General features: G+C 38.7%; 1 protein-coding gene across 3 annotated transcripts in view; it reads right to left on the reverse strand.

Annotated features, from left to right (window-relative positions):
* Window positions 1-11,309: 11,309 nt before the first annotated feature.
* The window catches only part of RAP2A (RAP2A, member of RAS oncogene family), a 30,236-nt gene continuing 27,253 nt past the window's right edge, over window positions 11,310-14,292 (reverse strand). For all 3 annotated transcript variants that reach the window (XM_065404812.1, XM_065404821.1, XM_065404803.1), the window contains one exon: window positions 11,310-11,552. In XM_065404812.1, the coding sequence (XP_065260884.1) occupies window positions 11,315-11,552 (238 nt within the window). In that variant the 3' untranslated portion in view covers window positions 11,310-11,314. The remainder of the gene's footprint in view (window positions 11,553-14,292) is intronic.

Here is a 14,292-nt window from a genome sequence, read left to right on the forward strand (position 1 = left end):
AACCAACCTAATTTCCTTCTTTGACAGTGTTACTGCCTAGTGGATAGAAGAAAAACAGCAGTTGTGATAGATCTTGATTTTAGTAAGGCTTTTGATACAGTCTCACGTGACATTCTCATAAACAAACTAGGGAAATGTGGTCTAGATGAAATTACTATAAGGTGGGTGCACAACTGGTTGAAAGACCATACTCAGAGTAGTTTACTGTCAAACCAGGAGGGTATATCTAGTGAGGTCCTGCAGGGGTCAGTCTTGGGTGTAATACCATTCAATATTTTTATTAATGACTTGGATAATGGAGTGAAGAGCATGATTATAAAATTTGCACCTGACACCAAGCTGGGAGGAGTTACAAGCACTTTGGAGGACAGGATTAGAATTCAAAACAACCTTCACAATTGGAAAATTGGTCTGAATTCAACAAGATGAAATTCAATAAAAATAAATGTAAAGTACTACTCTTAGGAATGAAAAAAATTAAATGCACAACTACAACTTCGCTAGGTGGCAATACTGCTGAAAAGGATTTGGGAGTTACAGTGAATCACAAACTGAATATCAGTCAACAATAAGATGCAGTTACAAACAGGGTAATATGCTTGGTTGTATTAACAGGAGTGTCATATGTAAGACACAGGAGGTAACTGTCCCATTCTGCTCAACACAGATGAGGCTTCAGCTGGAGTAGTGTGTCCAATTCTGGGTGCCACATTTGAGGAAAGATGTGGATAAATTGGAGAGAGTCCAGAGGAGAGCACAAACATGATAAAAGGTTTAGAAAACCTGACCTATGAAGAAAGGTTACAAAAACCTGGGCACGTTTAGTCTTCAGAAAAAACAACTGATAACATTCTGCAAATATGTTAAGGTCTGTTATAAAGATAATGGGGATCAATTGTTCTCCATGTCTACTGAAGGTAGAACAAGAAGTAATGGGCTTAATCTGCAGCAAGGGATATCTAGGTCAGCTATTAGGAAAAACTTGCCAACTATAAGGGTAGTTAAGCTCTGGAATAGGCTTCCAAGAGAGGTTGCGGAATCCCCGTAAGTGGAGGTATTTAAGAGCAAGTTGGACAAACAGCTGCTAGGGATGGTCTAGGTTTACTTGGTCCTACCCAGTGCAGGGGGCTGAACTTGACCTTTTGAGGTTCCTTCCAGCCCTACCTTTCTATGATTCTATGAAAAAGAGATGTACTTGCATGTGATGCAAACTGACCAGATAACACCCTCAACCTGAAAACACAAATATTATCCTTACCAAACACAGCCTTTAGTTCGAACGGTTACAGTAAATTGATAATTTGCGGAGCGATGATTCCCTTAAATACAACATGCATATACACCTCTACCCCGATATAATGCGACCCGATATAACACGAATTCGGATATAATGCGGTAAAGCAGCGCTCCGGGGGGGGGGGGGGGAGGGGGCTGCGCACTCCGGTGGATCAAAGCAAGTTCGATATAGCGCAGTTTCACCTATAACACGGTAAGATTTTTTGACTCCCAAGGACAGCGTTATATCGAGGTAGAGGTGTATGTGCAATGCAAAATGACCAAGCAAAAATGCATGCTGGTGTGGAAGCTGAATTCCCCTTTAAGTTTCAGCAGAGGAGACCAGGATTGCAGCTCATTGTTCTTTCATTCATAGGAGAGAGAAATTGGTCCCTTCAAGTTAAGATTGAGGCAAATAGGCCATACAATGGAAGGTAGCTTGCACTACCAGAGCTTTATGCCCATTCTATCACTAAACTGATGTCAGTCTCCAGTACCAATTAATTCTGTCCCTTTTGTGAGCCCTCACATTAACATAAAATAAACATCTACACGTTGTAAAATTGCAATTTATGCAAGCAGCAGAAATATATTTTCATGTCCAGCATTTCCAATATAACTGTTCACAAAAGTGTGGGAAAATCTAACTCTGATCAAAACTATTGGAAGGAAATTATTCTGGCTGAGGATTCCTCAAGGCTAATCTTAACTTTTGGAAAGTCCCAAGAGAGCCATTTTAGAAAGCTGTAATAAATATAAACTTCCCTTTATTCATGACAAAGCCCTGTATGTGACCCACAACTTTTTTTTGTGTTGAAAGCATGAGAAGTTTTCTGAAATTATTTCTCTTTTCACAGCCAGCTGTTTTTTCATTTATATTAAATGGATTCCTTCAAATGGTGGATGGAGAATAATAACCTTAAGAAAAGTATGTCATTTCAAGAACCTGCATGGAAAGTTCTGATGAGATCAAAGCCTTAATGCAGTACTGGAAACTCTGGCTTTCTATTTAAACCTGTAGCTCCTGATGAAAGACACCCAATCCTGAAATTATTTTGAAAACTGGTTCCATTTCAATTAAGATGATTTCACTAGCATGTGCCAGCTGGCAGCAGCACAGAAAAGCTTTTTGAAAACAATTTTCAGCATCTATAAGCAGCACTTTCCTATCCATGCACATCAGTAAAGCTATACACTTGAAACAGTTCTCAAGAACCACTCATGAAAACTCTCAAGAATCAGGCAATTTTGATCATCTAAATCCTGATTCACACTATTTCCTCACCTTTCATCTTTAGAGTGTGGTTTGGGGTTTGTATTTTTGTTTGATTGGTTTTTTTTGGTGCTGTTGTTTCTGCAGGGCAAGCTCACAAACTGGCTGGTCTATGCTGTAAGCCTCCCATCGAAATTTCTCTATCAATAAAGCAATTATAGACATGTGTCTCCTGCAGGTTTCTTCTAGATTTTACATTAATTTATAGCTCTCAGTCCTACAGCATACATGGCACTCTCTGTACTGTTGAACTCAGAGTGCACTGTACTCATAGTGTAACTTTTGAATGGCCTGAAGAGGATCTGTCTCTGTGCACAAAAATCTGTAAAGTGCCTAGTTGGTTCTCTCTTCATTTGTTCACTATGCTTGTCAGGCTGGATACCTTCCCTCTGTGTATGTAACCTCAATTGTTGCATTCACAAAGCGATGGTTCATTTTTGATTATTTTTTTCCAATCACCCTTTCACCGATTAGGAAAAATTACTGTTCAGAGCTCATAAATCCAAATTGTGAAAAGGATTATATAGAAAGAGAAACTTGGTACCTGCTTGCTTTTCTAGGTCATATTTACCAACCAGAAAAAAAATCAGGGCCCTCTCCCACAAGCAGTATTATATATAATTGATTCATTACCACTGGTAGGAGAAGAGTACCATTTAACACATGGATTTTTTCCACAGCATTCCCCTTGCCTCTCACAATAGCACTTTTCTTGAATAATTCTTGCAAATTTATTAAGCCTGACCTTCCCGTTTTCCTGGAACCATAGTAGCTGGCTCTACTCAAACGGCCTCTTTCCCAGAGATTCCCCATTTGGTCACTTAAGATACTTTCTGCATCTTTCTCCACAAACAATGCCAAATTAATTGGCGTAGAATTTTTGTGTTGCTCTAGACCCTTTGTTTTTAAGTACAAGATTTATGAAAGCTGCTTTTTCGTTCATAAAAATTTGTAAACAAGAAAAAACAGTTTAGGCCACAAGTATAGTATAGCAAACAAATATAAAAGAGTGGTGTATAACATTCTTCCTTATCTGCACTGGTGCTTATTTTTCCCACGTTAATAGATCTTAGAACCACTGGACAGGACATTGGTTTTTCACATTTCTTTGGTTTCTAAGATTTAAAGAAAGCTTTCCTCATTTTTTGTTATTGTAATAGGGCAATAGCAGTCTGGTAGTTAGAGGAGGGTGCTAGGAGTCAGAAGACCTAGATTTGGTTCTCCATTTTGCCACTAAGTGTGTATGCAACTTTGGGGAAATAACCATCTTTCTGTGACTCAGTTTCCACATCTGTAAAATGGGAAAAAATAATATTTACCCACTTTTATCAAGTGTTTGGAAATTTACCTGAAAGCATGATATTAATGCAGTGTACTAGCAACAGTAGGCTTTAAATATTTTTTCCCAGTTTATTTTCCCTCAAGGCCTTGTTATCCATGGGCTGTTTGGTTGGTTACAAAAGTCCACGACCAATTCTATTGAGAATCCTGAGGGAAGGCCATTCCCTTAAAGGGTGTTTGAGCATAAGAAAATTAGAAAGATGCCTCAGAGTCCTCCTAACTAGAAATGGGTAAAAAAATTTCAGTGAATTCACCAAATAAAAAATAAAAAAAAAAATGCAGTTTTGAGTCAACCAACACTGTCTGCAAATTCAGCTAATAGTTTTGCCTTAAAAAATCGGAAAAGAAATTCCAAAAGATTTGAAACATAGCTCTGGACATTTTCCAAGAGAAAAGCCTTCAACTTTTTGTTTCAAAATGTAGCTAGATTTAACTAAAAATCAAAAGATTAAAAAAAAAGCACATGAAAACTAAATGAAATATTTCATTTTGGGTGGAACAAAACATTTTGTCAATATATTTGAAAATGTAGAAAAACATCCAAAAATATTGAATAAATTTCACTTGGTATTCTATTGCTTAACCATGTGATTAAAACTGCGATTAATCACAATTAATTTTTTTGAGTTAATCGCATGAGTTAACTACGCTTAATCCTCAGCCTTAGTGGCTAGCAATTCGAGGTGCTCAATTTGTGTGTCCTGAATTTGTCACTGGATTTTCAAAAGGTGAGTGCTTAGCACTGCCAGGAAGAGTGGTTTCTTTATGGAGCAGTTGTGTTGGGGGAGGGGAGAGGTTTAAAAAAAAAAAAAAAAATCAGGCTTTTAACATGAAGCTAGTTTCAACTTCAACTATGGATCTGCTATTAACTTGCAATAACATCCAGAAGAAGTTTCCAAGGTATTTTATTCCTAATGGTTATTGAGATCTGCAGGTATCCCTCCCCTTAGCTGGTGTGATGGGTGGAGTCGTCATCTGCCAGACTGGTATGTAGGGAATAAAGCGCCGTACTTTCCTCCAACACCAGCTTTTCTGACTCAATGGCTGGGCAGTCAGACACAAGCAGAAAGAGGGGCAGATTGCAGTGGCTATAGGATTCTCTTTCAGTGCAACAGCATTTTGGCCACATCTCATGGGCTGCTAAAGCAGCTGATGCTAGAGGAGTATATAGTGTGCCCCATGCACACAGCGGTGGGGAAATGCAGGAAGATAACTCTCAGTGCAATAGTTACCATAGTTGTGGCTATACACATGGGAGAGGTCTAAAATGGTAATAAATAAAGCCAACCTTAGCATGTGGGTTTTTTTAAGGAGTGTGCCTGCAGGGGGATTACAGAATTTGACAACTTATATCCATGGGTAACATCAATATGCACAGACAGCCTATGGTATGTGAGGAGGTTGAGCAAAATGATTTCATTTCACAGAATGAGAGTACAGGGGCGGGTGAGAGGGAAGCACCTTCAGGCTCCCTTTGCTTGCTGCAGAAGTGGAGCCCAGCTGAATCTCCCGTTCTAGCTTTGCAATTAGATTACATTTACATATCTGTATACTGTACATACACATATACATAAAAGCTGAGATTCTTCTTTACAAGAGCTCAGCCCCCATTCTCTTGCTCATCACTAATTTTGGCAACACCTGATCCCTTTCTGCTGCAGGCCAAGCATGTCACTTCTGAGTCTGTGCTGAGGACAGATGGGTCTTGCAGGGTGCCGTATGGGTGCAGACCCAGTGCTTTGGGGTTTGCGCTGTGTTCTTCACTTTCCCCAACGCAACAGCTGGGGCAGACTATGAGAACTAATCCAATTCTTTAGTTCAGTTTTAAGACAAAGCAAGGTCTCTGCTTAAGAGGTTTGCTTTGTAAAAGTGGGATTAGGGGTCACTGTATCACAATATGCTCAGTTGACAAGCAGAGAATAGTTTTTCATAACTGTCATACCCACAAACACATCTTTGCAACTCAATGTCAAGCTGGGTTCTGTCTGGCTCAGGTCTGCAACATTAAACCAGACTAGAACCCAGCTCCTCTTTCTGAGCGATTTTGGCTCTGCAGGACTAAGAGCAGTAAAAACCAAGCAAACTCCATACAGGCATCATTCTGAATAGACAGGCAACAGGCCTATTGAATAAAATAATTCTGCAACCACTTTTCAGAGTAAACTGTACTTGAATGATATTCAGACCATAGTGATGAAAACAGAGATGAAACAAAAAGAAGATAAAACTACAATCCTGGCACTTCTTGAAGCCGCTAGTGGTGTCTTCATTCCTCAATTCCAGGAAGAGAAGAAAAACAACTGTGGCACCAAAGGCATGCAGAACCAAAGGAGAAACTCAACTGAGGAGCAATGAGGCTCAAAATCCAGATGTGTTGACAACATAAGGTGTCACATGGTATCAGTCAGCATGGACAACAGGGGCTAGAGAGCCCAACAACTCAAGGTATCTGCACAGCCACACAGCCCACAAAGCCCTGTTAGTACCGTGGGAATTTCTCCTTTACATGTAGTCAGAAAGGGACTGATCTTACACTAGAGAGAGGACACATAAAGCAGCACAGCACCTAAAAGGATAGGAGAGATGTTCCTATGGGCCATTTTTAGAATAGTTCAGCACTCTGAAGATGAGCAAGCAGTCACTATATGACCTAAGTGATGGAAGCCAAGGCTTGCCAAGTGAGTATCTCTGGAAAACAGAAAATGTGACAGACTTTTTAAAATTGAAAAACAGTGTAAAGTTTTCCAGAAGGAACCAGCAGAACAAGGGAAAAAATTCAAATAGCATAATCTAAACAAGTGTTCCCGCATTCCAAAAAAACCACACACACAGTGCTATAGCATGTTGTGTTTTTTAGCTATTCAGAACAGTGCAATAAATGTCAGTAACCCCCATGTGGCTATTCCCTTATACAACCCCCCTCCCACCCAAGGATTCTACTAAACTAATATAATGTTGCCAGGGGTTGTCCAGTTTTAGCCAAAGATGCACTGGAAATTGGTTTACAGAATGAATGGGCCAGTTATCAGTGACTAGAGCAGCTGAAGGCTGTGTAAATTAACATAATTTGTCAATCTTCACAGTGTTGTCCACAGAATAAAGAGTTCTTACAGAGTACCAGCCTCCAACTTCTGGCACCTTAAAACCCACATGACCTGTAAACAAAACATAAACACCCCCCCCCCACACACCCATACCCATCAAGTTCAAAACACAATAATACATTATAGTCATGTCAGTAGCACCAAGATGCAACTGCCAATCAACATCAATTATCTAGAACAATCCTGTTAACATTAGCATCATGACTGTTCAAATATAGCTATCATTGCAGAGATGTATAATGAAATTCTTGCTAACACAATGTATTTTGTAGAGTAATGCAAGACTAAAAAACAAAATAAAAGTCCAGTCATCAATAGGACAGCTGACATGATCAATCCATATGTTAACCCATTGCAAATTTAATACAATAAAAGTAACTGTATTTCTGGATATTACATCTTCATGGTTGACCAAGTTCAGCTCATTACATCATTTTAGTACACTTTACAGCAATCTTTATTCAACCTTTCAGAATGAGATATGTACATTAATAAGCTTCCAATCCATTGGCCTTTTCCTGTAGCACACTTTGTCTTAATATTTTATCCAGTAGCAGTGTATGTGAGGCTACAGTATATGTGCATATGTGAAAATGGAAATAACAGTATTTGCTTGCATCCATTCAATTTATATCAACAGAACATTTCAACAGGAGAGCGTCTCCTGAACTCTAAATAGGTCTGTTTAGTGCTGTTTACAAGTAAGTAGTTCTAATTGGCTTTGGATGAGCTATTTGACAAAACCAAACTGTATGATACAAGGAAATCCAAGGCAGATTTCATTAAATAAATTTATTTGTTAAAATAATTTAACTCCAAATACAACTGCTGAGTTTGCATCGAGTTCTATGTACAATTCTTGTTTTTATTTGAAACATCAAGGTTTAACAACTGACATTGTTACAAAACAATAAATTGTTGCTCCATCTATAGGTTGCCAGTTGTACTAGAGTTCAACAATTAACTGTGAAATATATTTATTCACCTCTGGGAAACCCCAAATCAATACCGTTAAGCCTGATTCCAAAACCCACTGCAATCATTCTTGAGACCTGATGCACAACAATGCAGATAAAAGCCTCCTGCTGTTGTCAAACATTTGCTTTGTCGCGGAGTTTCACCATTAAAGCCTAACCAGTATTTTGATTCTACACTGGTAAAAAGAAAACCAAACATGCACAATCCACCCCCAACCAAATGGCTGACATCTTTAGGCAACATTCTTTATACACGAAAGCAAATACCAGTAGTTTTCCCACAGAAAAGTGATGGCAACTGTAGCACTGGGGTTAGAGAGAGGCTAGTTACTTGTTGGCCAGAACAGAACAGAGTCATCAAAAACTGCTTTTGATGCTCTAATAAAAAACCCCATGTGTAATACTTTTGATCTGATGCTGGTTTATTTATTTTACCTACTTTTTAAAAGTGGGAGAAAACAGTTACTACCATTATCACAGCCGAAAAGAATGAAAGTTGCAACATTAAAAAAAAAAAAAAATCAATAAAACTTAAAAAATGCTGTCTTTGTAGAAAAGTACAAACCTCTACAAGAGCAGCGAAAGAAAACATGGGTCTTTGGATCAAACCATAATATTTTAAGGCATGTTATAAAAAACTTTCACATACTATATAATTGCTAGTCTGATCAGGGTACAAAGTACGAGGTGACCCAACACACCACTGACTTTCTCCAGGTGGCCACCCATCTTGAATGTGGCTCATTTAACTACCCTCTTGCTATCCTTATGCTTTCAAAAATATCTTAGCCAAATGCAACTGTCATTGATTCAAGCTCCACTATATTCATAGAAGTGGAAACACAAATAGTGCACAACTACCTCCTTAGAATTATACAATAAAGAGAAGAGCATTTACATTTCCTCCTGCCATGTCCCTGGAATGTTGTGTGTTGATGTGTGTGTTGCTTAGACATTACAAATGTAAAATGGTAAGGAAAAACATGTCTCTGAAGTATCTTTTTTATTACAATTTTCTGTTTAGAATTTTATTTGTGCAATTTTTCCTAAATTAAAAGCCCATCTGTTTTATGTTACACACTTCAACTTAGGCCCTTCATACATATTATTTATACCACTTTATTGGTCGCACAGCAATTTTTTATATAAGATCTTAGCATTTTGTATATAATATTGCTCAACATGTACTCCAAACTGTAAATTGATATCAAATTTGATAATGTTTTTGAGCACTCAGGCAGTAGATCTCAAATTGACAAGCTGCCTATTTTATTAATAGATTGTATGGTTTCATTAGACCCCTCCTCCATTTAGGTATTTTAGGAAGTGAAGATACCATTGATTCAAGTCTCAAGTTTTGCTTATGCACACACACAGGGTTAATATTATGTGAAAAAGGTGCAACAACATCCAAGATTGTGGAAATCAGCTGGTAGGAAAAACCTACATTACAAGGATTTAGAAAAATCTGAATAGTAGGGCCTCACGTTTATCAGACTTAACATCCTTGTTTTCTTGAAAAGCTTTTCAATGACTAAGGGCAGTGGTGGCCAGTTCTCTTCCATCACTAATGTTTCCGTTAGCGGTCACCCACTGAACAAGATTAAAAATGTTACTATATTATATAAGAAATTTTGTGAAGCTGTTTTATACTTGAGTTTCTCATTTCAAAGATTAAGAGCATTTTTAAAGCAGTTCTGCTGATGGAGGTAAATCTGTCAGAACCAAACTCCAATTACAGCATTTCTAAGGGATACACACACACACACACACACACCCGTTTTCACTCATTTACACACAAGGAACTACACTGTTACTGCACAAGACTGAGAAACTAATAAAAGCATGGTGGTATTTAGACCACAGGCTCAGTGATATTGCATTTTGATGACCAAATTTTATCTATAAAGGTCCAGCTCAAGACAATCGCTCCAACACATAAAACTTAGACATTTTGATTGAAAACTTTTCTATACTTGATTGTAAGACTTCAGAAGAGATATTTCTGTGCCATTAGTCATGCAAATGATAAATACTTCACTGCTAGGAAAACTACAATGTCAGAGATCGAGCACCCTTGCAAAACAAAATATTTGCTCCCACTACTTGATACCCTAATAATCAGGGCAATCTTTGAATAGTGTGTCAGGCAATTACACAAAAGCATTTTCCTTTCTCACCTAAAGTAGAACCATAACCTATATTCCTCCTGTGAGCCAAAATGATTTCACATGGTTATTCAATTAACAAACTTGCCAACATTAAAGCTATGAAATAGCAAACTTGATTTCCAAAGGTTAGTTAGGGATCACACCAAAAAACTTAGCCCTTAAAGGCAAGAAAGAAATGATCTTCTTTAGCAAACTTAAAAATGCAGGATGTTCATACTGTCCCATGAGGTTTCTGCAAAAGGGAACATCTGGATGCAACATGGCTTTGTTTTCCTTACAAGATGGTACTAGTTAATCTATTAAAGTGTTCCTTGTTAGTAAGGCTAAGCGATTTTTTTTCATCACAGTTGCTTCCTCCTGGTTCAGTAAAGTGATAAAGATGTTTCCTGCTTTGTAAACAGAGGGTTTGTTTGGCTTTTTGTCTGACCAAAACCTGAAGTGATCCTCCATTTTTGAGCAGCAAAGTGGAAGATTTAACACATTCCAATGCCATATCGTGTTTTTTCACTAGCTATTAGTTTTTCAGATCTTCTCTCTCTTCTTTCAAGTACTGATGCAGTGCTTTCTATTTCACAAGATGGGATAAAGTGTAGAAATTGCATCAATTTTTTGGGGAAAAAAAAGAACTATATAGGTCTTGTAGATCATATCTGCCTGTAAAACTGTCAGAAGTTCAGATGAAATTAACATACTTGTTTGTGTAAACTTGGCCACAAGCAAAAATACAACTCCTGAAATTCAGTATATCGAAACTGAAAGGCTTTCCCCTCCTTTTGTGTTTATCAGTATAGAATATGCTAATTGCACATCATCTTCACAGGTCTTCTCTCTAGCGGTTTCAATTTTCATCACCAGGAATTTTCTAATCTATGAAATAGCTGCTGCTGTCTGACATAATGCAAATACATATAGTTCAACTGAGATCACCCTGTAGATCAACTGTCTATGACGAAATTGTACGTGCACAAGGGGGTATTGGGTGAGAAGTTGTAGTTGTTTAACCCCATTATGTTCAGAGACAGTGATTGACTTTCAATGCTCAGCTCTGACTTAAAAGTTGTTACTTCACTTATGATTTATTCCAAGTAACCCACAAACCAGGAAATGAGGCAGACAGTTTTACCATCTTACAAAAATTCTGCAAATTAGGTCCAGGTTAGGTAATTTTTAATGCTATTGAATATTACATGCAGAACAGCATGGATCATCTTTGTCTGGCTGAGCTGCATAGTTCATTTGTCTAACGATTTCTGCAAAGAGCTCATCCACCATTGTTTTACTTTTAGCAGAGGTCTCCATAAAAGGACAGCCCCATTCTTCAGCCAGAGCTCTGCCTTCATTTGAAGATACTTCCCTCTCACTCTCCAGGTCCACTTTATTACCAACCAAAATTACTGGCACCTTCTCATACCTATAATTCAAAACAAAAAGAGAATTAAGATTCCTTAAAATAGATGATGATTTTTCTCACATACACACAGTGCATACCATGAGAAATAATTCTGTCATTCATCAAAACCTATTTTATAGTTCGAAACGCAACACAAGCTTTTGCTTTTTCCTCGTTCTAGTTTGTTACAGCACCCCCCTTCAGAGTTTTCTAATGAATGCTTCTTCCTCTTAATTTTCTCTTCAGTGAGGAACACTTACAACCCTAGCTCTTTCGGTGTGGAACAAAATTTCTTCCCACTCCAACACAGTCCAGATTAGGATTTGGGATCGGCTGGAGGTTCAAGCCTCCCTCCAATTTTAATGAATTTATGTCTACATTGCAGCTGGGAGCAAGCCTTCCAGTCCAGGAAGACAGACTCACACTAGCTGAGTTCAAGCTAGCGTGCTAAAAATAGCAGTGTGAACATTACGGCTCCAGAGCAGATTCAAGCTAGTCACCCCGAGTTCAGACAAAACGAAGAACACACTGTGAAAGAGAGTTACTTAAAGCTGCAAAGTCAAACACTCAAAAGTTAGGAAGTGCAAGAATAAGGTTGCACAGACTACTTTAAATTCGGCCCCCTGGTGTGAATGCATTGTGATACAGTCTTTAACTACACAATTGCAAATTATTTTTCCCACAGGACCTGCACCACACTCAGTGGACTGGATGGATGGTGCTCAATGAAAGACAGCTATTCAGTGTTTTTTACCCTCATAATTCAATGTGGGTCCTATGGTTTATTTGCTGTACAGCACCCAAACCCTGCTCTGAATACAGCATTACCCATTTCTGTGTCATTTTTTGTTATGTTTAGTTGCCTCATAAACATAAGTGACTTTATTCTCACAACTCCTTGGGTGATGAGTATTAGCCTCATTTTACAGATGAGGAAACACATTCAGAGCAATTTACCTGAGGCCATACAATGAATCATTGTGAGTCAGAATTAGACAAAGAACATCCTGATTCCCAACCCTGCACTCATTCTTCAGATGACACTGCCTTACTGCCAGAGGTATTGAGCATCTATAGCTCCCAATTACATAATTATGAGTGCCTGGCACTTTTGAAAGTCAAGACAGCTGGGGCCTCATGGGGGCTGAGAAAAGGAACACAATTGTGGGGGGCTGTGAAAAGTCTGGTTTAATTGATTTGCTCAGCATCACACAGAAACTCTGTAACAAAGGTAGGAACAGAATCTAGTTCTCCTGTGTTGTGTTCACCTGCCTTAACTAGGTCATCCTTTTACTTCCTACATTCCCCAGCTTCATTCACTACATACCTTCCAATTACTAGACTCTATAGCGTATAACAGAGATCTTACAGATATCAGCCTTATTCACTACACAAATTCGTGAGCACAGCCCATCATGTAATCGAAACAAGGTTGGGTCCTGCAGAAAAACAGAGTGATCATGTGATAAGAGACTGTCATAATGCATAGGCACCATGGGGCTGAATTCAGGTTGCCTTTGCAAAGTAAATTCTTGCATTACTTAACTTTTGAGGACCATTTTTCAGTGTAACAATTTTTTTTTTCAAATTGTGAAGTGACATACTAAAAAAAAAAAATAAAGAAAAAGAAGGAACTGTATGTGCAACTAAAAGCTTTGGCCACGTGCTGGGCCCAGGAAATGGTCAGGGGTAGCATAATCTGGTTCTCCCTCCCCAGAGATGCATGCGTTTTCTTCAAGATTGGGCGGAGGAGAGGGTGTTCCTGCATCAAGAGGGGAATGGACATCTAGAACTGTATGCTGTGTCTGGGGGTGATTGGGAGGAGCCTAGTCTGACTCTTCCTCACCCTCTTGTGGGTCAGAGGCTCCTGCCCTATGTGCTGTTCCTGGCAGGTGGATGGGTTTGCTTAAGCCAAGTCTGGGGGCTGAGCCTGGTCAAACTCTCCCCATCTCCACCACAGCAGCTCTAGTAGTAGGCAGGCTCTATCTGCTCCCCAGGGTCCCCAGTACTGTGCATGCTGCTGCTACAGCAGGGGGTTCAACCTTAGACTATTCCGATTTTGGCACGTTACCAAAATGATTCAGTGTGACCTAAGCCAGAGATGGGAAATGATGATTTTCTGTATAACTCAGCCAAAGTTGAAACTAATTTGATGGGAGAAGAAAGAGGCACAGTCCCTTTCCCCTGTCAAATTTCTAAGGCCTGAGGCAAATATTTGAGGGGTTATAGGTTGCAAGAATTTTTTTACAATGGAAACGGTCAGAGAAGCATTAATATAGATGTTGCTTCCAGTTCCCTCTATAATGACGATGCACTGAAATGCATATTTTAGGGCAAACATTTACAGTATAACGTGAAAAGGCACAAAGATAGAGCCTTGCTTGACTAGATTAAGTTTAGGACCAAGGATTTTACAGAAGCAATTATGTACATGGTGAAGTCTTTGCAGAACGATATGCTAAAGCCTGTCTCAAAATGGGTGTACTCTCTATCTTGAGAGGTACTGACAACTCCTACAGATGTTACATGATCAGGCTCTTTGTAGCCAAATCAGGAGACATTGACACTGATTCAATTTTCACCCTATGTGGACTTTTACTCCTGTCCAGTTATATTCCCACAAATCTAAGACAGCAAAACACTGAACTAACCTGTTCTATAGACATCGCTTTGTGCTACAAATTAAATTAACATGTATTAGGAAATAACAACACGTTAAAGAATTCCAACTTGGGCAATTAAGTTCTACATAAATTCCTTC

The sequence above is a fragment of the Emys orbicularis genome, chromosome 1 (assembly GCF_028017835.1).
Source record: "Emys orbicularis isolate rEmyOrb1 chromosome 1, rEmyOrb1.hap1, whole genome shotgun sequence".
NCBI lineage: Eukaryota > Metazoa > Chordata > Testudines > Emydidae > Emys > Emys orbicularis.